Source organism: Salvelinus fontinalis, chromosome 10 (genome assembly GCF_029448725.1).
Source record: "Salvelinus fontinalis isolate EN_2023a chromosome 10, ASM2944872v1, whole genome shotgun sequence".
Taxonomy (NCBI): domain Eukaryota; kingdom Metazoa; phylum Chordata; class Actinopteri; order Salmoniformes; family Salmonidae; genus Salvelinus; species Salvelinus fontinalis.
In genome coordinates, this window is record NC_074674.1 from 38,912,532 (window position 1) to 38,939,175 (window position 26,644).

The 26,644-nt window shown below is 47.9% G+C and overlaps 1 protein-coding gene across 3 annotated transcripts in view; it reads left to right on the plus strand.

Moving 5' to 3' along the window:
- The window catches only part of LOC129864132 (arfaptin-2-like), a 71,101-nt gene extending 47,639 nt beyond the window's left edge, over positions 1 to 23,462 (plus strand). For 2 of the 3 annotated variants that reach the window (XM_055936781.1, XM_055936783.1), the window contains 6 exons: positions 2,244 to 2,300; positions 6,558 to 6,673; positions 13,642 to 13,863; positions 14,379 to 14,536; positions 21,375 to 21,549; positions 22,281 to 23,462. In XM_055936781.1, coding sequence (XP_055792756.1) covers positions 2,244 to 2,300; positions 6,558 to 6,673; positions 13,642 to 13,863; positions 14,379 to 14,536; positions 21,375 to 21,549; positions 22,281 to 22,436 — 884 coding nt within the window. In that variant the 3' untranslated portion in view covers positions 22,437 to 23,462. The remainder of the gene's footprint in view (positions 1 to 2,243; positions 2,301 to 6,557; positions 6,674 to 13,641; positions 13,864 to 14,378; positions 14,537 to 21,374; positions 21,550 to 22,280) is intronic. The other variant, XM_055936782.1, reaches the window with a different exon arrangement.
- Positions 23,463 to 26,644: the final 3,182 nt, after the last annotated feature.

The window sequence follows — 26,644 nt, forward strand, 5'->3', positions numbered from 1 at the left end:
ACATAAATGCTCTCTTGAAGACAATTTCCTCTCTCTCTCTGAATGGAGAGGAAGACGGAGAGGAAGATCAGGAGAGAGGAGACGGGGCAGATGGATGTAGAGGGAGACGGAGAGGAAGATCAGGAGAGAGGAGACGGGGCAGATGGATGTAGAGGAAGATCAGGAGAGAGGAGATTGGGCAGATGGATGTAGAGGAAGACTGAGAGGAAGATGAGGAGATGGGGCAGATGGATGTAGAGGAAGATCAGGAGAGAGGCTGATGGGGCAGATGGATGTAGAGGAAGACTGAGAGGAAGATGAGGAGATAGGGCAGATGGATGTAGAGGAAGATCAGGAGAGAGGCTGATGGGGCAGATGGATGTAGAGGAAGTTTGAGAGGAAGTGATGGTGTCTCTATTGGCTAGGATCTAGTTCACTGTCTGTTCAGTAGTGATGGTGTCTATTGGCTAGGATCTAGTTTACTGTCTGTTCAGTAGTGATGCTGTCTCTATTGGCTAGGATCTAGTTTACTGTGTGTTCAGTAGGGATGCTGTCTCTCTATTGGCTAGGATCTAGTTTACTGTCTGTTCAGTAGTGATGGTGTCTATTGGCTAGGATCTAGTTTACTGTGTGTTCAGTAGTGATGCTGTCTCTATTGGCTAGGATCTAGTTTACTGTGTGTTCAGTAGTGATGCTGTCTCTATTGGCTAGGATCTAGTTTACTGTGTGTTCAGTAGTGATGCTGTCTCTCTATTGGCTAGGATCTAGTGTACTGTGTGTTCAGTAGTGATGCTGTCTCTCTATTGGCTAGGATCTAGTTTACTGTGTGTTCAGTAGTGATGCTGTCTCTCTATTGGCTAGGATCTAGTGTACTGTGTGTTCAGTAGTGATGCTGTCTCTCTATTGGCTAGGATCTAGTTTACTGTCTGTTCAGTAGTGATGGTGTCTCTCTATTGGCTAGGATCTAGTTTACTGTCTGTTCAGTAGTGATGCTGTCTCTATTGGCTAGGATCTAGTTTACTGTCTGTTCAGTAGTGATGCTGTCTCTCTATTGGCTAGGATCTAGTTTACTGTCTGTTCAGTAGTGATGCTGTCTCTCTATTGGCTAGGATCTAGTTTACTGTCTGTTCAGTAGTGATGCTGTCTCTATTGGCTAGGATCTAGTTTACTGTCTGTTCAGTAGTGATGCTGTCTCTCTTGGCTAGGAGAATCCCAGTCCCATATTAGCATAATAATAAGGGGATAGAACAGTACAAGATAGGGGCTAGGGACTGAACAGGGGATAGGACAGTACAAGGGAGGGGCTAGGGACTGAACAGGGGATAGAACAGTACAAGATAGGGGCTAGGGACTGAACAGGGGATAGGACAGTACAAGGGAGGGGCTAGGGACTGAACAGTACAAGGGAGGGGCTAGGGACTGAACAGGGGCTAGGACAGTACAAGGGAGGGGCTAGGGACTGAACAGGGGATAGGACAGTACAAGGGAGGGGCTAGGGACTGAACAGGGGATAGGACAGTACAAGGGAGGGGCTAGGGACTGAACAGGGGCTAGGACAGTACAAGGGAGGGGCTAGGGACTGAACAGGGGATAGGACAGTACAAGGGAGGGGCTAGGGACTGAACAGGGGATAGGACAGTACAAGGGAGGGGCTAGGGACTGAACAGGGGATAGGACAGTACAAGGGAGGGGCTAGGGACTGAACAGGGGCTAGGACAGTACAAGGGAGGGGCTAGGGACTGAACAGGGGATAGGACAGTACAAGGGAGGGGCTAGGGACTGAACAGGGGATAGGACAGTACAAGGGAGGGGCTAGGGACTGAACAGGGGATAGGACAGTACAAGGGAGGGGCTAGGGACTGAACAGGGGCTAGGACAGTACAAGGGAGGGGCTAGGGACTGAACAGGGGATAGGACAGTACAAGGGAGGGGCTAGGGACTGAACAGGGGATAGGACAGTACAAGGGAGGGGCTAGGGACTGAACAGGGGATAGGACAGTACAAGGGAGGGGCTAGGGACTGAACAGGGGCTAGGACAGTACAAGGGAGGGGCTAGGGACTGAACAGGGGATAGGACAGTACAAGGGAGGGGCTAGGGACTGAACAGGGGATAGGACAGTACAAGGGAGGGGCTAGGGACTGAACAGGGGATAGGACAATAAGAAACTGAACTGCTTTGATTCAAATACCTCCTGCCTCACTAATATGGTGCACTCCTCTTTTAAGAATCAACCTGTCTCTCTCTCTCTGTCTCTCTCTCTCAGGCCCTGCTGTGCACTACAACGCTCAGTTTAACAGACGCATCCCAGTCACAGGACAAGGTGGCTCATCCATCGCTCTCATTCCTCTCTTTCACAGACCGAAGTGGTTTCACCTCTTTTGGTTTCCTCTCTGCTCCCATGTTGTAGTGCTGTGGGGAATCACTGTCTGGAATACCGCCTCTCATCCCGTTAAACTCTCTCTCTCTCTCTCTCTCTCCGTCTCTCTTTCAGGGGACACTACATTTCCCTTGTTGACATGTTTCATCCTCTCTTGGTCAGTCTGTCTGGTGCATCGAGAGCTGCTGTTTCCACATCTCTCTTCTTGGGTTTCACACTCTAATGTATCTCTGTGTAAACTGTTGTTTTCCTGAGAATTTTTCTGGGTTATTTTGGTTCAGACTCTTCACTGTGCTCTTTCATTAGATGTCAATGTCTGTCCTATTTCTGTCCTCTGTTGAACGAAAAGCTTAGAATAAATATCTGTTAGAGATGTAGCCTCTCTAATATAACATCTCTAATATCTGTTAGATGTAGCCTCTCTAATATAACATCTCTAATATCTGTTAGAGATGTAGCCTCTCTAATATAACATCTCTAATATCTGTTAGAGATGTAGCCTCTCTAATATAACATCTCTAATATCTGTTAGAGATGTAGCCTCTCTAATATAACATCTCTAATATCTGTTAGAGATGTAGCCTCTCTAATATCTGTTAGAGATGTAGCCTCTCTAATATAACATCTCTAATATCTGTTAGAGATGTAGCCTCTCTAAAATCTGTTAGAGATGTAGCCTCTCTAATATAACATCTCTAATATCTGTTAGAGATGTAGCCTCTCTAATATAACATCTCTAATATCTGTTAGAGATGTAGCCTCTCTAATATAACATCTCTAATATCTGTTAGAGATGTAGCCTCTCTAATATAACATCTCTAATATCTGTTAGAGATGTAGCCTCTCTAATATAACATCTCTAATATCTGTTAGAGATGTAGCCTGATCCTTTCAGAAAGAAACATCCAAATAAACTTCACCTGGTTTCATGTTTGTCATTTGTCTCACAGTAAATACATACTGGAGTTAATCCCAAATGGCACCCTATTCCCTACATGAAGCCCTAGTGGCTCTGGTCTAAAGTAGTGCACTATACAGGGACTAGAGGGCCATAGGGCTCTGGTCTAAAGTAGTGCACTATATAGGGAATAGGGTACCATAGGGCTCTGGTCTAAAGTAGTGCACTATATAGGGTGAGATGCAGGCTGTGACTCATCAGATCAGGTACCATTCTGTATTGACTACATGCCATCACTACTACTGCTACTGTGTATCTGTCGCTGGGGTTTCCATCTTGTTTCCATTCTGTCATCTGTTCACATCCCTCTCTCTTTGTCTTCGTCTCTTTGTCTCCTCCCCTCATCTCATCTCCTCCCCTCATCTCGTCTTCCTCTCCTTGTCTCGTCTCCTCTATTTCCTCTCATTTCCTCTCATCCTCTCCCCCTCCCTTCTAACCCATCCTTGGTCCAGTCCAATTATTCATTCCATCCATCTGTCCTAAACCCTCATCCCTCCATATCTTCACCTTTACTAATCATATCTTCACCTTTACTAATCATTTCTTCCCTGAGTTTGACTGGAACTCCCCTCCGTATCCCAGCCCGCAAAACAATTATACCCCTAAATGGTCACTTCCTTCCTGTGACAGCATCGGACACATCCCCTGACCCCAATGCCTCGTACCTTACGTACCCCACTCTTACCCCTCTGCCCTACAACCCCTAACCCTGACCCCAATGCCTCGTACCTTACGTACCCCACTCTTACCCCTCTGCCCTACAACCCCTAACCCTGACCCCAATGCCTCGTACCTTACGTACCCAACTCGTACCCCTCTGCCCTACAACCCTAACCCTGACCCCAATGCCTCGTACCTTACGTACCCCACTCTTACCCCTCTGCCCTACATCCCCTAACCCTGACCCCAATGCCTCGTACCTTACGTACCCCACTCTTACCCCTCTGCCCTACATCCCTAACCCTGACCCCAATGCCTCGTACCTTACGTACCCCACTCTTACCCCTCTGCCCTACATCCCCTGACCCCAATGCCTCGTACCTTACGTACCCAACTCGTACCCCTCTGCCTTACATCCCTGACCCCAATGCCTTGTACCTTACGTACCCAACTCGTACCCCTCTGCCCTACAACCCCTAACCCTGACCCCAATGCCTCGTACCTTACGTACCCCACTCTTACCCCTCTGCCCTACATCCCCTAACCCTGACCCCAATGCCTCGTACCTTACGTACCCCACTCTTACCCCTCTGCCCTACATCCCCTGACCCCAATGCCTCGTACCTTACGTACCCAACTCGTACCCCTCTGCCCTACAACCCCTAACCCTGACCCCAATGCCTCGTACCTTACGTACCCCACTCTTACCCCTCTGCCTTACATCCCTAACCCTGACCCCAATGCCTCGTACCTTACGTAACCCACTCTTACCCCTCTGCCCTACATCCCCTAACCCTGACCCCAATGCCTCGTACCTTACGTACCCCACTCTTACCCCTCTGCCCTACAACCCTAACCCTGACCCCAATGCCTCGTACCTTACGTACCCCACTCTTACCCCTCTGCCCTACATCCCCTAACCCTGACCCCAATGCCTCGTACCTTACGTACCCAACTCTTACCCCTCTGCCCTACATCCCCTAACCCTGACCCCAATGCCTCGTACCTTACGTACCCCACTCTTACCCCTCTGCCCTACATCCCCTAACCCTGACCCCAATGCCTCGTACCTTACGTACCCAACTCTTACCCCTCTGCCCTACATCCCCTAACCCTGACCCCAATGCCTCGTACCTTACGTACCCCACTCTTACCCCTCTGCCCTACATCCCCTAACCCTAACCCCAATGCCTCGTACCTTACGTACCCAACTCGTACCCCTCTGCCCTACATCCCTAACCCTGACCCCAATGCCTCGTACCTTACGTACCCAACTCGTACCCCTCTGCCTTACATCCCTAACCCTGACCCCAATGCCTCGTACCTTACGTACCCCACTCTTACCCCTCTGCCTTACATCCCTAACCCTAACCCCAATGCCTCGTACCTTACGTACCCCACTCTTACCCCTCTGCCTTACATCCCTAACCCTAACCCCAATGCCTCGTACCTTACGTACCCCACTCTTACCCCTCTGCCCTACATCCCCTAACCCTGACCCCAATGCCTCGTACCTTACGTACCCCACTCTTACCCCTCTGCCCTACATCCCCTAACCCTAACCCCAATGCCTCGTACCTTACGTACCCCACTCTTACCCCTCTGCCCTACATCCCCTAACCCTAACCCCAATGCCTCGTACCTTACGTACCCCACTCTTACCCCTCTGCCCTACATCCCCTGACCCCAATGCCTCGTACCTTACGTACCCCACTCTTACCCCTCTGCCCTACATCCCCAATGCCTCGTACCTTACGTACCCCACTCTTACCCCTCTGCCCTACATCCCTGACCCCCAACCTGACCCTTGACCCTACCTAATCCTACATCCAGTCAGCCATACACAGGTATACCTTACCCCTTCATGAACTACTGTTTTTAGGTGAGTCAGCCAGTCAGACCTTTAGCCTAACCACTGGTCCACGGTCAGTTCTTATTCCCATCCCGCTCTGGTTAAAGTGGGGACTCTGGTTAAGGGCTGATCCTAGATATGTGGTTAGTAGTGAACCTTTACCTTGAGTATCCCACTCACCTCCTACTTCCTGACACACCTCCAAGTTTCCTGCCACTCTGCCTCTTCTCTCTCTCATTCACTGTCTGTCGGTTGATCACCGACTCGCACTGCTTTTCATGCTGTTGTTACGGTGATGGAGGCGTTGTGATAGGACGTTGTTCTCTGAGAGAGGTGTGAGACGGTGTTTACTGTGGAGTACGCTACTACATACTATGACCTCATAAACAATGGACGTGTTCTGTCAGGATTGTCTGGATTTTGCCACTTTAACATGGAGTTTCATGTACTGTCTACTCACTCCCCCTTCTCTGCCTCTGCTTTATCTTCCTCCTTCCTCTCCATCTCTCCCTGTCCCCCCTCCTCTTCCTCCTTCCCCTCCTCTCCATCTCTCCCTGTCCCGCCTCCTCTTCCTCCTTCCCCTTCTCTCCATCTCTCCCTGTCCCGCCTCCTCTTCCTCCTTCCCCTCCTCTCCATCTCTCCCTGTCTCTCCTCCTCTTCCTCCTTCCTCTCATCCCTCCCTTTCCATCCTCTTCCTCCTTCCCTTCCTCTCCATCCCTCCTTCTCCCAGGTTCCAGTATGCAGGACAGTAGAAGCAGCAGTTCCATGACTGCAGAGGAGGCCTCCAGAGGAGTGGCTGTAGAGAAACTAGACTTCATGAAGCAATGGGGCCTCAACACCTACAAGGTACTGTAATCTACCTCGACGCCTACACGGTACTGTAATCTACCTCGACGCCTACACGGTACTGTAATCTACCTCGACGCCTACACGGTACTGTAATCTACCTCGACGCCTACACGGTACTGTAATCTACCTCGACGCCTACACGGTACTGTAATCTACCTCGACGCCTACACGGTACTGTAATCTACCTCGACGCCTACACGGTACTGTAATCTACCTCGACGCCTACACGGTACTGTAATCTACCTCGACGCCTACACGGTACTGTAATCTACCTCGACGCCTACACGGTACTGTAATCTACCTCGACGCCTACACGGTACTGTAATCTACCTCGACGCCTACACGGTACTGTAATCTACCTCGACGCCTACACGGTACTGTAATCTAGCTCGACGCCTACACGGTACTGTAATCTACCTCGACGCCTACACGGTACTGTAATCTAGCTCGACGCCCACACGGTACTGTAATCTAGCTCGACGCCCACACGGTACTGGAATCTAGCTCGACGCCCGCACGCTACTGGAATCTAGCTCGACGCCCGCACGCTACTGGAATCTAGCTCGACGCCCGCACGCTACTGGAATCTAGCTCGACGCCCGCACGCTACTGTAATCTACCTCGACGCCCGCACGCTACTGTAATCTACCTCGACGCCCGCACGCTACTGTAATCTACCTCGACGCCCGCACGCTACTGTAATCTACCTCGACGCCCGCACGCTACTGTAATCTACCTCGACGCCCGCACGCTACTGTAATCTACCTCGACGCCCACACGGTACTGTAATCTACCTCGACGCCTACACGGTACTGTAATCTACCTCGACGCCTACACGGTACTGTAATCTACCTCGACGCCTACACGGTACTGTAATCTACCTCGACGCCTACACGGTACTGTAATCTACCTCGACGCCTACACGGTACTGTAATCTACCTCGACGCCTACACGGTACTGTAATCTACCTCGACGCCTACACGGTACTGTAATCTACCTCGACGCCTACACGGTACTGTAATCTACCTCGACGCCTACACGGTACTGTAATCTACCTCGACGCCTACACGGTACTGTAATCTACCTCGACGCCTACACGGTACTGTAATCTACCTCGACGCCTACACGGTACTGTAATCTACCTCGACGCCTACACGGTACTGTAATCTACCTCGACGCCTACACGGTACTGTAATCTACCTCGACGCCTACACGGTACTGTAATCTACCTCGACGCCTACACGGTACTGTAATCTACCTCGACGCCTACACGGTACTGTAATCTACCTCGACGCCTACACGGTACTGTAATCTACCTCGACGCCTACACGGTACTGTAATCTACCTCGACGCCTACACGGTACTGTAATCTACCTCGACGCCTACACGGTACTGTAATCTACCTCGACGCCTACACGGTACTGTAATCTACCTCGACGCCTACACGGTACTGTAATCTACCTCGACGCCTACACGGTACTGTAATCTACCTCGACGCCTACACGGTACTGTAATCTACCTCGACGCCTACACGGTACTGTAATCTAGCTCGACGCCTACACGGTACTGTAATCTACCTCGACGCCTACACGCTACTGGAATCTACCTCGACGCCTACACGCTACTGGAATCTACCTCGACGCCTACACGCTACTGGAATCTACCTCGACGCCTACACGCTACTGGAATCTACCTCGACGCCTACACGCTACTGGAATCTAGCTCGACGCCTACACGCTACTGGAATCTAGCTCGACGCCTACACGCTACTGGAATCTAGCTCGACGCCTACACGCTACTGGAATCTAGCTCGACGCCTACACGCTACTGGAATCTAGCTCGACGCCTACACGCTACTGGAATCTAGCTCGACGCCTACACGCTACTGGAATCTAGCTCGACGCCTACACGCTACTGGAATCAACCTCGACGCCTACACGCTACTGGAATCAACCTCGACGCCTACACGCTACTGGAATCTAGCTCGACGCCTACACGCTACTGGAATCTAGCTCGACGCCTACACGCTACTGGAATCTAGCTCACATTTACATTTACATTTAAGTCATTTAGCAGACGCTCTTATCCAGAGCGACTTACAAATTGGTGCATTCACCTAATGACATCCAGTGGAACAGCCACTTTACAATAGTGCATCTACATCTTTTAAGGGGGGGGGGGGGGGGCAGAAGGATTGCTTTATCCTATCCTAGGTATTCCTTGAAGAGGTGGGGTTTCAGGTGTCTCCGGAAGGTGGTGATTGACTCCGCTGTCCTGGCGTCGTGAGGGAGTTTGTTCCACCATTGGGGTGCCAGAGCAGCGAACAGTTTTGATTGGGCTGAGCGGGAACTGTACTTCCTCAGTGGTAGGGAGGCGAGCAGGCCAGAGGTGGATGAACGCAGTGCCCTTGTTTGGGTGTAGGGCCTGATCAGAGCCTGAAGGTACTGAGGTGCCGTTCCCCTCACAGCTCCGTAGGCAAGCACCATGGTCTTGTAGCGGATGCGAGCTTCAACTGGAAGCCAGTGGAGAGAGCGGAGGAGCGGGGTGACGTGAGAGAACTTGGGAAGGTTGAACACCAGACGGGCTGCGGCGTTCTGGATGAGTTGTAGGGGTTTGATGGCACAGGCAGGGAGCCCAGCCAACAGCGAGTTGCAGTAATCCAGACGGGAGATGACAAGTGCCTGGATTAGGACCTGCGCCGCTTCCTGTGTGAGGCAGGGTCGTACTCTGCGGATGTTGTAGAGCATGAACCTACAGGAACGGGCCACCGCCTTGATGTTAGTTGAGAACGACAGGGTGTTGTCCAGGATCACGCCAAGGTTCTTAGCGCTCTGGGAGGAGGACACAATGGAGTTGTCAACCGTGATGGCGAGATCATGGAACGGGCAGTCCTTCCCCGGGAGGAAGAGCAGCTCCGTCTTGCCGAGGTTCAGCTTGAGGTGGTGATCCGTCATCCACACTGATATGTCTGCCAGACATGCAGAGATGCGATTCGCCACCTGGTCATCAGAAGGGGGAAAGGAGAAGATTAGTTGTGTGTCGTCTGCATAGCAATGATAGGAGAGACCATGTGAGGTTATGACAGAGCCAAGTGACTTGGTGTATAGCGAGAATAGGAGAGGGCCTAGAACAGAGCCCTGGGGGACACCAGTGGTGAGAGCGCGTGGTGAGGAGACAGATTCTCGCCACGCCACCTGGTAGGAGCGACCTGTCAGGTAGGACGCAATCCAAGCGTGGGCCGCGCCGGAGATGCCCAACTCGGAGAGGGTGGAGAGGAGGATCTGATGGTTCACAGTATCGAAGGCAGCCGATAGGTCTAGAAGGATGAGAGCAGAGGAAAGAGAGTTAGCTTTAGCAGTGCGGAGCGCCTCCGTGATACAGAGAAGAGCAGTCTCAGTTGAGTGACTAGTCTTGAAACCTGACTGATTTGGATCAAGAAGGTCATTCTGAGAGAGATAGCAGGAGAGCTGGCCAAGGACGGCACGTTCAAGAGTTTTGGAGAGAAAAGAAAGAAGGGATACTGGTCTGTAGTTGTTGACATCGGAGGGATCGAGTGTAGGTTTTTTCAGAAGGGGTGCAACTCTCGCTCTCTTGAAGACGGAAGGGACGTAGCCAGCGGTCAGGGATGAGTTGATGAGCGAGGTGAGGTAAGGGAGAAGGTCTCCGGAAATGGTCTGGAGAAGAGAGGAGGGGATAGGGTCAAGCGGGCAGGTTGTTGGGCGGCCGGCCGTCACAAGACGCGAGATTTCATCTGGAGAGAGGGGAGAGAAAGAGGTCAAAGCACAGGGTAGGGCAGTGTGAGCAGAACCAGCGGTGTCGTTTGACTTAGCAAACGAGGATCGGATGTCGTCGACCTTCTTTTCAAAATGGTTGACGAAGTCGTCTGCAGAGAGGGAGGAGGGGGGGGGAGGGGGAGGAGGATTCAGGAGGGAGGAGAAGGTGGCAAAGAGCTTCCTAGGGTTAGAGGCAGATGCTTGGAATTTAGAGTGGTAGAAAGTGGCTTTAGCAGCAGAGACAGAAGAGGAAAATGTAGAGAGGAGGGAGTGAAAGGATGCCAGGTCCGCAGGGAGGCGAGTTTTCCTCCATTTCCGCTCGGCTGCCCGGAGCCCTGTTCTGTGAGCTCGCAATGAGTCGTCGAGCCACGGAGCGGGAGGGGAGGACCGAGCCGGCCTGGAGGATAGGGGACATAGAGAGTCAAAGGATGCAGAAAGGGAGGAGAGGAGGGTTGAGGAGGCAGAATCAGGAGATAGGTTGGAGAAGGTTTGGGCAGAGGGAAGAGATGATAGGATGGAAGAGGAGAGAGTAGCGGGGGAGAGAGAGCGAAGGTTGGGACGGCGCGATACCATCCGAGTAGGGGCAGTGTGGGAAGTGTTGGACGAGAGCGAGAGGGAAAAGGATACAAGGTAGTGGTCGGAGACTTGGAGGGGAGTTGCAATGAGGTTAGTGGAAGAACAGCATCTAGTAAAGATGAGGTCAAGCGTATTGCCTGCCTTGTGAGTAGGGGGGGAAGGTGAGAGGGTGAGGTCAAAAGAGGAGAGGAGTGGAAAGAAGGAGGCAGAGAGGAATGAGTCAAAGGTAGACATGGGGAGGTTAAAGTCACCCAGAACTGTGAGAGGAGAGCCGTCCTCAGGAAAGGAGCTTATCAAGGCATCAAGCTCATTGATGAACTCTCCAAGGGAACCTGGAGGGCGATAAATGATAAGGATGTTAAGCTTGAAAGGGCTGGTAACTGTGACAGCATGGAATTCAAAGGAGGCGATAGACAGATGGGTAAGGGGAGAAAGAGAGAATGACCACTTGGGAGAGATGAGGATCCCGGTGCCACCACCCCGCTGACCAGAAGCTCTCGGGGTGTGCGAGAACACGTGGGCAGACGAAGAGAGAGCAGTAGGAGTAGCAGTGTTATCTGTGGTGAGCCATGTTTCCGTCAGTGCCAAGAAGTCGAGGGACTGGAGGGAGGCATAGGCTGAGATGAGCTCTGCCTTGTTGGCCGCGGATCGGCAGTTCCAGAGGCTACCGGAGACCTGGAACTCCACGTGGGTCGTGCGGGCTGGGACCACCAGGTTAGGGTGGGCGCGGCCACGCGGTGTGAGGCGTTTGTATGGTCTGTGCAGAGAGGAGAGAACAGGGATAGACAGACACATATTTGACAGGCTACAGAAGAGGCTACGCTAAAGCAAAGGAGATTAGAATGACAAGTGGGCTACACGTCTCGAATGTTCAGAAAGTTAAGCTTACGTAGCAAAAAATCAATAAAATTACAAATCTTATTGACTAAAATGATATAGTACTGCTGGCTGGTGAAGTAGCCTGGCTAGCAGTAGCTGCGTTGTTGAAAGTGAAGCTGGCTAGGTGACCTCGACAGTTTCTCTAAATTTCTCTAAACTACACAATTATCATGGATACAAGGACAGCAAAGACAACTAGCTAACACTACGCTAATCAAGTCGTTCCGTTGTAATGTAAGTTTCTACAGTGCTGCTATTCGGTAGAAGTTGGCTAGCTAGCAGTGTTAGCTAGCAGTGTTGGCTAGGTAGGAGGACAGCAGCGCGGCAGGCGAAACTAGCTGGCTAGCTAACCGATAATTACTCAAAGTTACACAATTATCTTAGATACAAAGCTAGCAAAGAAAACTATGTAGCTAGCTAACACTACACAAAACAAGTCGTTCCGTTGTATTGTAATCGTTTCTACAATGCTCTTCGGTGGCAAGCTGGCTAGCTAGCAGTGATGGCTACGTTGCGTTAATTTCGAACGAAAATAGCTCGCTAGCGAACCTCAATAACGACGCAATTATGTTTGATAAAAGACGGCTATGTAGCTAGCTAAGATCAAACAAATCAAACCGTTGTACTGTAATGAAAATGAAAATCAGACCGTTGTACTATAATGAAATGTAATGAAAAGTTATACTACTATTCGGTAGACGGTGGACGTTAGCTAGCTGCTGGGCAGATAGCAGTGGACAACGAGACGACGAAATACGATAATTACGCAGTTATCTTTGATACACAGACGGCTATGTAGCTAGTTAAGAAGAAATTGCTAAGGTTGGACAAATTAAATCGTTGTACTATAATGAAATGTAATGAAAAGTTATAAAAGTTATACTACCTGCAGAGCGAATGCAGAGCGAATGCAAATGCGACCGCTCGCATTTGCAAATGCGACCGCTCGCCCCAAACTGTTCTTTTTAACCAGCTCGACGCCTACACGCTACTGGAATCTAGCTCGACGCCTACACGCTACTGGAATCTAGCTCGACGCCTACACGCTACTGGAATCTAGCTCGACGCCTACACGCTACTGGAATCTAGCTCGACGCCTACACGGTACTGGAATCGACCTCGACGCCTACACGGTACTGGAATCGACCTCGACGCCTACACGGTACTGGAATCGACCTCGACGCCTACACGCTACTGGAATCGACCTCGACGCCTACACGCTACTGGAATCGACCTCGACGCCTACACGCTACTGGAATCGACCTCGACGCCTACACGCTACTGGAATCGACCTCGACGCCTACACGCTACTGGAATCGACCTCGACGCCTACACGCTACTGGAATCGACCTCGACGCGCTACTGGAATCGACCTCGACGCGCTACTGGAATCGACCTCGACGCGCTACTGGAATCGACCTCGACGCGCTACTGGAATCGACCTCGACGCGCTACTGGAATCGACCTCGACGCGCTACTGGAATCGACCTCGACGCCTACACGCTAATGTAATCTGCATGTGTGTCAGAATACCTGGGCCTGTATTTAGAATACCTAGAGCCACACATACCTCCAGTACGACACTCTACCTGTCTGTGTTAACTTACCTGTGTGAACTAGTCTGTGTTAACTAGGTCGTGTTAACTAGTCCGTGTTTTAATGATTTCCATTGAACTCACCACCTCTCTCCCGCTTCCTTCTCTCTCCTTCCTTGCTTCCCTCCCTCGTTCTCTCCAGTGCACTAAACAGATGATCGCAGAGCGGTTTGGTCGTGGTTCTAGGACTGTGGATCTAGAACTGGAGGCTCAGATAGAAGTCCTCCGGGACACCAAGAGGAAGTATGAGAATGTGCTGCGATTGGCCAGAGCCCTGACCAATCACTTGTACAGCATGGTGCAGACGCAACACGCCCTCGGGGACACCTTCACCGACCTCAGCCTGAAATCACCTGAACTACGGGTGAGAACCTGACCTCTAACCACTAACCCAGGAATTACCTGAGCTACGGGTTAGAACCTGACCTCTAACCCCTAACCCAGGAATCACCTGAGCTACGGGTTAGAACCTGACCTCTAACCCCTAACCCAGGAATCACCTGAGCTACGGGTTAGAACCTGACCTCTAACCCCTAACCCAGGAATCACCTGAGCTACGGGTTAGAACCTGACCTCTAACCTCTAGACTGACCCCTCAGCCAGAAATCACCTTTAACCCCTGACCTTTAACCTCTGACCTTTAATACTGACCTTTAATCAAGAGGTAGGGCTGCCACTTAACACTGTTTGGTCTTTGGGGGCTTTAGCTCAGGTCATTAAAAAAATTAAAAAAATAATTAAGCACTTTGTGATGAATCTGAAAAGTGTCATGATTACATTGGTTGATTTGTTGGATGGACTGATTGATGTATTGGTTGATTTGATCAGATTGATCAGATTGATCAGTGTGTGTGTTTAATGACCTGATGTGTCCTCCAGGATGAGTTTGGGTACAACGCAGAGACCCAGAAGTTATTATGTAAGAATGGAGAGACACTGCTGGGAGCCATCAACTTCTTTGTGTCCAGCATCAATACGCTGGTTAACAAAACCATGGAGGACACGCTGATGACCATCAAGATGTACGAGGCTGCTAGGTAACGCACACCACCGTCTCCATGCCGACCATCAAGATGTTACGAGGCTGCTAGGTAACGCACACCACCGTCTCCATGCCGACCAAGATGTTACGAGGCTGCTAGGTAACACACACCACCGTCTCCATGGCAGATGTAAAGAGAAGACCGTGCCCAGACGGTCTGTTCCAGCCAGGCAGTACTGAGTGTGTCTGCCCCGTACCCTGATCTACTGCAGACACACTGACCCATGTCTCATGTCTAGAATAATGGATCTGTCCTTAGAGTCAGTTGTTATGAGTTCTCGTCTCCTCTCTGTCAGGTTGGAGTTGTCTCATCTCAATTTAATTCAATTCAAAGGCATTTATTGGCATGGGAAACATATGTTAACATTGCCAAAGCAAGTGAAATAGATAATAAACAAAAGTGAAATAAACAATAAAAATGAACAGTAAACATTACACTCATTACACTCACAGAAGTTCCAAAAGAAGTTCCAAAAGATGTCATATTATGTGCAAATAGTTAAAGTACAAAAGGGAAGATAAATAAACATGGGTTGTATTTACAATGGTGTTTGTTCTTCACTGGTTGCCCTTTTCTGGTGGCAACAGGTCACACATCTTGCTGCTATGATGGCACACTGTGGTATTTCACCCAATAGATATGGGAGTTTATCAAAAATGGGTTTGTTTTAAAATTCTTTGTGGGTCTGTGTAATCTGAGGGAAATATGTGTCTCTAATATGGCCATACATTTGGCAGGAGGTTAGGAAGTGCAGCTCAGTTTCCACCTCATTTTGTGGGCAGTGTGCACATAGGCAGACCTGGCTCTCAAGAGAAGACAAGCTATGGCGGCTTTTCTCAATAGCAAGGCTATGCTCACTGAGTCTGTACATAGTCAAAGCTTTCCTTAAGTTTGGGTCAGTCACAGTGGTCAGGTATTCTGCCACTGTGTACTCTCTGTTTAGGGCCAAATAGCATTCTAGTTTGCTCTGTTTTTTTGTTAATTCTTTCCAATGTGTCAAGTAATTATTTTCGTTTTCTCATGATTTGGTTGGGTCTAATTGTGCTGTTGTCCTGGGGCTCTGTGGGGTCTGTTTGTGTTTGTGAACAGAGCCCCAGGACCAGCTTACTTAGGGGACTCTTCTCCAGGTTCATCTCTCTGTAGGTGATGGCTTTGTTATGGAAGGTTTGGGAATCGCTTCCTTTTAGGTGGTTGTAGAATTTAAAGGCTCTTTTCTGGATTTTGATAATTAGTGGGTATCGGCCTAATTCTGCTCTGCATGCATTATTTTGGTGTTCTACGTTGTACACAGAGGATATTTTTGCAGAATTCTGCATGCAGAGTCTCAATTTGTTGTTTGTATCTTTTGTGAATTCTTGGTTGGTGAGCGGACCCCAGACCTCACAACCATGAAGGGCAATGGGTTCTATTACTGATTCAAGTATTTTTAGCCAGATCCTAATTGGTATATCAAATTTTATATTCCTTTTGATGGCATAGAATGCCCTTCTTGCCTTGTCTCTCAGATCGTTCACAGCTCTGTGGAAGCTACCTGTGGTGCTGATGTTTAGGCCGAGGTATGTGTAGTTTTTTTTGTGTGCTCTAGGGCAACAGTGTCTAGATGGAATTTGTGGTCCTGGCGACTGGACCTTTTTTGGAACACCATTATTTTGGTCTTACTGAGATTTACTGTCAGGGCCCAGGTCTGTCAGAATCTGTGCAGAAGATCTAGGTTCTGCTGTAGGCCCTCCTTGGTTGGGGACAGAAGCACCAGATCATCAGTAGACGTTTGACTTCAGAGCCTAGTAGGGTGAGGCCGGGTGCTGCAGACTGTTCTAGTGCCCTCGCCAATTCGTTGATATATATGTTGAAGAGGGTGGGGCTTAAGCTGCATCCCTGTCTCACCCCACAGCCCTGTGGGAAGAAATGTGTGTGTTTTTTGCCAATTTTAACCGCACACTTGTTTGTGTACATGGATTTTATAATGTCGAATGTTTTACCCCCCAACACCACTTTCCATCAATTTGTATAGCAGACCCTCATGCCAAATTTGAGTTGAAGGCTTTTTTGAAATCAACAAAGCATGAGAAGATTTTGCCTTTTGTTTTGGTTTGTTTGTTTGTCAATTATGGTATGCAGGGTGAATACGTGGTCTGTCGTACGATCATTTGGTAAAAAGCAAATTTGACATTTGCTCAGTATATTGTTTTCACTGAGGAAATGTACGAGTCTGCTGTTAATGATAATGCAGAGGATTTTCCAAAGGTTACTGTTGACGCATATTCCACGGTAGTTATTGGGGTCAAATTTGTCTCCACTTTTGTGGATTGGGGTGATCAGTCGTTGTTTCCAAGTATCGGGTAAGATGCCAGAGCTAAGGATCGTGTTAAGAAGTTTAAGTATGGCCAATTGGAATTTGTCTGTATATTTTAGAATTTCATTAAGGATACCATCAACACCACAGGCCTTTTTGGGTTGGAGGGTTTTTATTTTGTCCTGTAACTCATTCAAGGTAATTGGAAAATCCAGTGGGTTCTGGTCGTCTTTAATAGTTGATTCTAAAATTTGTATTTCATCATGTATATGTTTTTGCTGTTTATTCTTTGTTATGGGGCCAAAAAGATTGGAGAATTTGTTTACCAATACATCTCCATTTTGGATAGATAACTCTTCCTGTTGTTTGTTTAGTGGTTTCCTGTTTCCCAGAAGTGGTTAGATTCTATCGATTCTTCAGTTACATTGAGCTGATTTCTGATGTGCTGTTCCTTCTTTTTCCGTAGTGTATTTCTGTATTGTTTTAGTGATTCACCACAGTGAAGGCGTAGACTCAGGTCTTCTGTATTGTTTTAGTGATTCACCATAGTGAAGGCGTAGACTCAGGTTTTCTGTATTGTTTTAGTGATTCACCACAGTGAAGGCGTAGACTCAGGTCTTCTGTATTGTTTTAGTGATTCACCACAGTGAAGGTATAGACTCAGGTCTTCTGGATTGTTTTAGTGATTCACCACAGTGAAGGCGTAGGCTCAGGTTTTCTGGGTCTCTATGTTTTTGTTTGGATGGGTTTCTCAAGTTCTTTCTTAGGTTTTTTGCATTTTGATCAAACCATTTGTCATTGTTGTTAATTTTCTTCATGGGGATATAGGTAGCACACAGGTGGACATTTTTCTCTGTTAATATCATTTCCCTTTGAATATCAAATCAAATGTTTTGTCACATGCGCCGAATACTACAACCTTACAGTGAAATGCTTACGTACAAGCCTCTAACCAACAATGAAGTAAAAATAATAAGAAATTAACGTAACAAGTAAGAGCAGCAGTAAAATAACAATTGTGAGACTATATACAGGGGGTACCGGTTAGTTGAGGTAATATGTACATGTAGGTAGAGTTATTAAAGTGACTATGCATAGATGTGAATGGACTCTTGGAAAGCCCTTGGTTAACATAGAGTCTGGTAACATCAAAAGGCTGGGAATGGAACAATATTTCTGTAATCAACCAGTTGAAAGTATCTGTTGACTTAAAGAATATGATGTCAGATCAGTTGTTGTCTGGGACATTATATCTGATGACAGGACGACAGAAATTGTATCTGGGAAAGTCTACACATCCAGATTCACATGGAATGTGAAATTTTAAATGTTTAAATATGAAACTATTTGTGAAAAGATTAAATGTAATTTTAGCCTTCTAAATGAGAGAATTGTTTTCATAAGTAAACTATGCTCACTCAGTGGCCACGCCCAAGTGAACAGACATTGGTTGGAGAAGGATAAAACACGCCCTTCTCTTCTCCGGTATAAAAGCCCCCGTGACCTAATTCGCATCAGACTAAGCAAACCTCAGCGTGAGCTGTGGTTGAGAATGGTTGAATAGCCACTCCTACATAACAAAATGTACATGAGACCAGATCACGTGGAGGTGATGATCACCACGCTGGAAAGATGAATTTCTACTAGACCAGCCAGAATACAGCACGAGCTGATTATGGCAAAATGGTATGAACTTTGAACTCTTAGTCACTAAAGAAGAAGTGATGCATCCTATAGAAGTCGAGTAATCAGCTGCAAAAGAAACAGGAAAAGACAGACAATCTCTTGAGAACGACAGGGTACTTCAACGTATCTACTCTACCAGTCTTCCATCTTCGACCCATCTATCGAAGCGCAGCTCAGAGTAAATAGTTATCTTGCATTTTCCTTTTCCCGAACGGACGGTTATTAGAGTGCATAAGATTCTGTATTTACGGTAGCATAGCTTCTCAAGGTCCGATAGAGACCCAATCCCCTTTGTCCCTCAGTCTTCCCACTCTTTCATTCAAACCCAACCCCTTTTCTTTGTGTAACCAGCCATCATATCGGTTTTGTCCGCTAGGGACTTTTTCTTTTATGACATGATTAGTAATCCATGTATGATCCATCCTGTGTATATGTAATTCTGTGATTTATTTAGGTGTTTAGGAAATAAATAATTAAGCCGATTTTTGTATTGCTGATTCTGTAGTGCCTTGCGGTCGGAGGCCGAGTAGTTGCCATACCAGGCAGTGATGCAACCAGTCAGGATGCTCTCGATGGTGCAGCTGTAGAACATTTTGAGGATCTGAGGACCCATGCCAAATATTTTCAGTCTCCTGAGGGGGAATAGGTTTTGTCGTGCCCTCTTCGCGGCTGTCTTGGTGTGCTTGGACCATGTTCGTTTGGTGGTGAAATGGATACCAAGGAGCTTGAAACTCTCAACCTGGTCCACCACAGCCCTGTTGATGAGAATGGGGGTGTGCTCAGTCCTCCTTTTCCTGTAGTCCACAATCATCTCCTTTGTCTTGATCACATTGAGAGAGAGAGGTTGTTGTCCTGGCACCACACGGCCAGGTCTCTGACCTCCTCCCTATAGGCTGTCTCATCGTTGTCAGTGATCAAGCCTACCACTGTTGTGTCATCGGCAAACGTAATAATGGTGTTGAAGTCGTGCCTGGCCGTGCAGTCATGAGTGAACAGGGAGTACAGGAGGGGACTGAGCACGCACCCCTGAGGGGCCCCTGTGTTGAGGTTCAGCATGGCGGATGTGTTGTTACCTACCCTTACCACCTGGGGGCGGCCTGTCAGGAAGTCCAGGATCCAGTTGCAGAGAAAAAATGTTTAGTTCCAGAGTCCTTAGCTTAGTGATGAGCTTTGTGGGCACTACGGTGTTAAACGCTGAGCAGTTGTCAATGAATATTATTCTCACATAAGTGTTCCTTTTGTCCAGGTGGGAAAGGGCAGTGTGGAGTGCAATAGAGATTGCATCATCTGTGGATCTGTTGGGGTGGTATGCAAATTGGAGTGGGTCTATTGTTTCTGGGATAATGGTGTTGATGTGGTCAGGGTTGTCGACGTGTAGGTCCGGGGGGGGGGGGGGGTCCTATAGGTCTGGGAGGGTGTCTCGCTGGTCTGGGGTGGACTGTCCCGCTGTGTTGTCGACGCTATGGTCTGAGATGGACTGTCCCGCTGTGTTGTCGACGCTATGGTCTGAGATGGACTGTCCCGCTGTGTTGTCGACGCTATGGTCTGGGATGGACTGTCCCGCTGTGTTGTCGACGCTATGGTCTGAGATGGACAGTCCCGCTGTGTTGTCGACGCTATGGTCTGGGGTGGCCTGTCCCGCTGTGTTGTCGACGCTATGGTCTGGGGTGGACTGTCTCGCTGTGTTGTCAACGCTATGGTCTGGGGTGGACTGTCCCGCTGTGTTGTCGACGCTATGGTCTGAGATGGACTGTCCCGCTGTGTTGTCGACGCTATGGTCAGGGTCTGGGATGGACTGTCCCGCTGTGTTGTCGACGCTATGGTCTGGGGTGGACTGTCCCGCTGTGTTGTCGACGCTATGGTCTGGGGTGGACTGTCCCGCTGTGTTGTCGACGCTATGGTCTGAGGTGGACTGTCCCGCTGTGTTGTCGACGCTATGGTCTGGGGTGGACTGTCTCGCTGTGTTGTCAACGCTATGGTCTGGGGTGGACTGTCCCGCTGTGTTGTCGACGCTATGGTCTGGGATGGACTGTCCCGCTGTGTTGTCGACGCTATGGTCTGGGGTGGACTGTCTCGCTGTGTTGTCGACGCTATTGTCTGAGGTGGACTGTCTCGCTGTGTTGTCGACGCTATGGTCTGAGATGGACTGTCCCGCTGTGTTGTCGACGCTATGGTCTGGGATGGACTGTCCCGCTGTGTTGTCGAGACTTTTGTCGGGAGCCGAGTTGGGCTGTGGTCACCTCTCTAGTGGGTTGTTCTCTGTCACACGCCCTCAGCTGGCTAACTCATTGATCCTGCTTTTCAGTGTACCCCTCAGGTTGTTAACCAAAGTTAGCTGGCTAACTCATTGATCCTGCTTTGTAGTGTACCCCTCAGGTTGTTAACCAAAGTTAGCTGGCTAACTCATTGATCCTGCTTTGTAGTGTACCCCTCAGGTTGTTAACCAAAGTTAGCTGGCTAACTCATTGATCCTGCTTTGTAGTGTACCCCTCAGGTTGTTAACCAAAGTTAGCTGGCTAACTCATTGATCCTGCTTTGTAGTGTACCCCTCGGGTTGTTAACCAAAGTTAGCTGGCTAACTCATTGATCCTGCTTTGTAGTGTACCCCTCGGGTTGTTAACCAAAGTTAGCTGGCTAACTCATTGATCCTGCTTTGTAGTGTACCCCTCAGGTTGTTAACCAAAGTTAGATGGCTAACTCATTGATCCTGCTTTGTAGTGTACCCCTCAGGTTGTTAACCAAAGTTAGCTGGCTAACTCATTGATCCTGCTTTGTAGTGTACCCCTCAGGGTAGATTTTGCAGAGTTGAGTATGATGGGTTATAGCTTGTTATGTCTCTCCTCTCGCTGTCAGGTTGGAGTTTGATGCGTACAGGGCAGACCTAGAGGAATTAAGCGTTGGCCCCAGGGATGTGGTGAACATGGCCCGTATAGATACAGCCCAGGAGCAGTACCAGATCCACAAGGACAAATATGAACGTCTTCGCTCTGACGTCACTATCAAACTCAACTTCCTGGATGAAAACAAGGTAGGATACACCTCCTTGTTCCTCTTTGCTTTTGTTCTTCTCCTCTTATTCCCTCCCTCCATCACACCTCTAGACAAGTACACACACACACACACACACACACACACACACACACACACACACACACACACACACACAGACAGGCAATGACACCAGCACACAGACACAGAGGCCTGTCTGTATCTCTCTTTGCGTATCAGTGTGTTGATTCCTCTCTCGCCTCTCGCTCGCGTCTCTCTCTCGCTCCTTCCTCTCTCTCTCGCTCCTTCCTCTCTCTCTCGCTCCTTCCTCTCTCTCTCGCTCCTTCCTCTCTCTCTCGCTCCTTCCTCTCTCTCTCGCTCCTTCCTCTCTCTCTCGCTCCTTCCTCTCTCTCTCGCTCCTTCCTCTCTCTCTCGCTCCTTCCTCTCTCTCTCGCTCCTTCCTCTCTCTCTCGCTCCTTCCTCTCTCTCTCGCTCCTTCCTCTCTCTCTCGCTCCTTCCTCTCTCTCTCGCTCCTTCCTCTCTCTCTCGCTCCTTCCTCTCTCTCTCGCTCCTTCCTCTCTCTCTCTCGCTCCTTCCTCTCTCTCTCTCGCTCCTTCCTCTCTCTCTCTCGCTCCTTCCTCTCTCTCTCTCGCTCCTTCCTCTCTCTCTCTCGCTCCTTCCTCTCTCTCTCTCGCTCCTTCCTCTCTCTCTCTCGCTCCTTCCTCTCTCTCTCTCGCTCCTTCCTCTCTCTATCTCTCTCTCTCTCTCCAGGTAAAGGTGATGCATAAACAGCTGCTCCTGTTCCATAATGCCATCTCAGCCTACTTCGCTGGTAACCAGCAGCAGTTGGAGCAGACCCTGAAGCAGTTCAACATCAAGCTGAGGCCCCCAGGGGCCGACAAACCCTCCTGGCTTGAGGAACCATGAGGGAGGGAGCCACAGGAGACAGGGCAGCCCAGGAGAGGCCCTCCTAACCTGGGAAACAGCGGACCCCCCAAAACCCCTTACTATCCACTACAGTGGACCACGGACGGACAGATGGACAGGACTACGTAGAGATGGATGGATGGATGAATGGGCCAAGGGCCTTGTATCTATAGAGGACTGTGTCATGATCAGGGACTTGTCTTATTTTCCTCTCTTTCATGATCTGTCTTTTTCTCTCTTCTGTATAAAATATTATCTCCTGTCCTCTATGTAAGTAATAATGCCTGAGAAGCCGGTGTTTGGGTGATATATTGGCACGGGTGTTGTTAGGCCCCGAGACGAAGTCTTTTATATCCTCAAACACCGGCTTCTCTGGCATTATCACTTTTACACAACGGGTTACCAACATATTCAAATAATGATTGACATATTTTCATTAAACGTTATTTTGATGAATTTATTCATACTATTTCATCCTTCCACAAGATATATTTATATATAGTCCTGACACAAAATCTAGGGTTGCTACCCAAGCCGGCTGGTCGTTCGTTCTTTCGGTTCGGCTGCCAGTGACCCAGTCGTTCAGTCTTTTTGTTCTGTATCTGTGGACGCGACCCAGTCGTTCGTTCTAAATGTTCCATTGCCATACTGGCTAGCGTGCTAGCTAGTCCATACTGGCTAGCGTGCTAGCTAGTCCATACTGGCTAGCGTGCGAGCTAGTCCATACTGGCTAGCGTGCGAGCTAGTCCATACTGGCTAGCGTGCGAGCTAGTCCATACTGGCTAGCGTACTAGCTAGCCAACTACGGCTAACTTACAGTCATGTCAAAAAGTGCAGCCAGAATGACAACAAAGTAGCTGTTTTCTAGCGAGATTTCTTTGGACACAACCATAACAATGAACTAATGATGCACAATTTTGCCTGGCAGATAAAATGTGCTCACTTGTCAGGACACTGTTCAGACAAAAGAAATACAATCCATAACATCAATTTGAACTGATGTTAATAAAATGAAATCAAACATTATCTTTGTTATTCACAATAGCTGAGATATCTACATCTTGTACATTTCTGTCAGAGTCTGTGCTACTACTGTTGCTGCCTAGCGTAATTCTTTAGGGTGTTGATGGTGCTGCAGTGTTCTCTTGGTTATTTTTTTACAAGGAATGAGTTGGTTGTCTGTTGTCCTCTTGGACACCGCTGTACCTGGAGGTTGAAGCACACTTTCTGGACCAGAGCCCTTGGTCTACCGGGATTCAGAGCCTTGTCCTTACCGGTGATGGGAGGGTGGCTGTTTGTGATATCTTAGCTGTTTTGATGTTACCCAGAAATACCTGATTGGAGGTGGTAAATTCCTTTATAATACACCAGCTGCGACCGATGGGTGAGTCATTTAGAAACCGGTTGAGCCCACTACGGAGTGCCAGGTATCTCATTATACTGTACCGCTCTCCCTTCCCATTTCTTACATTTCTATAAAACTGTCGGGAGAATGGATGTTAAACTCTTCCTTTAGTGACATTTCTGAAGTCGACAACTTTTGTTTGTTATCTTCTAACCAACCCTCGAAGCACCACACAGCCCAGTTTGTATTCTTAATGTTGTTTTCTTTGTTGGGGGTTTTCTCTTGGTCATTCATTACCTTATTTTTCACATCTGCATGCCTCGGTTGTATTTCCCCCCCCCCCCCCCCCCCCATTCATCCATATTCATGCTGCCGAAAAGAGCAAAATACATTTTCCAGTCATCCATTTTAGTTTTCGCAAAACAAAGTATTGATTTAGCCAGTCAACTGGGGGGGAAAAAAACATTTGGTATGATGTTATGACAACCATCTGAATTTGCTGTCAGTGTCGTTCGGACCCATTCACTTTATATGGGACGGTGCAGATCACAGTTCAAAATTGAAAAGGTCAGAGAGACAGACGGAAAGGTTTATACTATGCTTTTTTTTTATAGTGGAGATCAAGTTTATAAATTGCCTGGCTGGGCTGATGAGACAGTGGATTGCGCAGTCAAATGGAACAGAGTAAATAGACATTTTAACATCATTGATTTAGCCTGCGGTAACTTGTGGAATAGACACCGGCTGGAATGCGGTTTTAACCAATCAGCATTCAGGATTAGACCCACCCTTTGTATTAAAATATAATGATATCTCCTATCCTCCTCCTCCTCATTGCAAGCACCAACTGAGCTACAGAGGACCTCTAACCTGATCTGTTTTATTCATTTCTCTCTCCCTTTCTCTCTCTCTCTCTCTCCCTTTCTCTCTCTCTCTCCCTCTTTCTCCTGAGTTTGTATCTTAGTCACTTCTCTACTGTCACCACTCAATGCCCCCCACTTCCCAAACAATCCAGGACCAGCGTGTACCCCACAACAACATCACTGATGACAGCAGCAGCATCACTGATGACAGCAGCAGCATCACTGATGACAGCAGCAGCATCACTGATGACAGCAGCAGCATCACTGATGACAGCAGCAGCATCACTGATGACAGCAGCAGCATCACTGATGACAGCAGCAGCATCACTGATGACAGCAGCAGCATCACTGATGACAGCAGCAGCATCACTGATGACAGCAGCAGCAATAATGACAATAATGACAACAGCATCAATAATGACAATAATGACAACAGCATCAATAATGACAACAGCAACAGCAGCATCAATAATGATAACAGCAACAGCAGCATCAATAATGATAACAGCAGCATCAATAATGACAATAATGATAACAACAGCATCAATAATGACAACAGCAACAGCAGCATCAATAATGACAATAATGATAACAGCAGCATCAATAATGACAACAGCAACAACAACATCAATAATGACAACAGCAACAACAGCATCAATAATGACAGCAGCAACAACAACATCAATAATGACAGCAGCATCACTGATGACAGCAGCAGCATCACTGATGACAGCAGCAGCATCACTGATGACAGCAGCAGCATCACTGATGACAGCAGCATCAATAATGACAATAATGACAACAGCATCAATAATGACAATAATGATAACAACAGCATCAATAATGACAACAGCAACAGCAGCATCAATAATGACAGCAACAACAACAGCATCAATAATGACAGCAACAACAACAGCATCAATAATGACAGCAGCAACAACAGCATCAATAATGACAACAGCAACAGCAGCATCAATAATGACAGCAACAACAACAACATCAATAATGACAGCAGCATCAATAATGACAGTAGCAACAACAGCATCAATAATGACAGCAGCAACAACAACATCAATAATGACAGCAGCATCAACAGCATCAATAATGACAGCAGCAACAACAACATCAATAATGACAACAGCAACAACAGCATCAATAATGACAGCAGCATCAATAATGACAGCAGCATCAATAATGACAGCAGCATCAATAATGACAACAGCATCAACAGCATCAATAATGACAACAGCAACAACAACATCAATAATGACAACAGCAACAACAGCATCAATAATGACAGCAGCAACAACAGCATCAATAATGACAGCAGCAACAACAGCATCAATAATGACAACAGCAACAACAACATCAATAATGACAACAGCAACAACAGCATCAATAATGACAACAGCATCAACAGCATCAATAATGACAACAGCAGCATCAATAATGACAGCAACAACAGCATCAATAATGACAACAGCAACAACAGCATCAATAATGACAGCAGCATCAATAATGACAACAGCAACAACAGCATCAATAATGACAACAGCAACAACAACATCAATAATGACAGCAGCAACAACAGCATCAATAATGACAACAGCAACAACAGCATCAATAATGACAGCAGCAACAACAACATCAATAATGACAACAGCATCAATAATGACAGCAACAACAACAGCATCAATAATGACAACAACATCAATAATGACAGCAGCAACAACAACATCAATAATGACAACAGCATCAATAATGACAGCAGCAACAACAGCATCAATAATGACAGCAGCAACAACAGCATCAATAATGACAGCAGCAACAACAGCATCAATAATGACAGCAGCAACAACAGCATCAATAATGACAACAGCATCAATAATGACAACAGCAGCATCAATAATGACATCATCAATAATGACAACAGCATCAATAATGACAACAGCAGCATCAATAATGACAACAGCATCAATAATGACAGCAGCAACAACAGC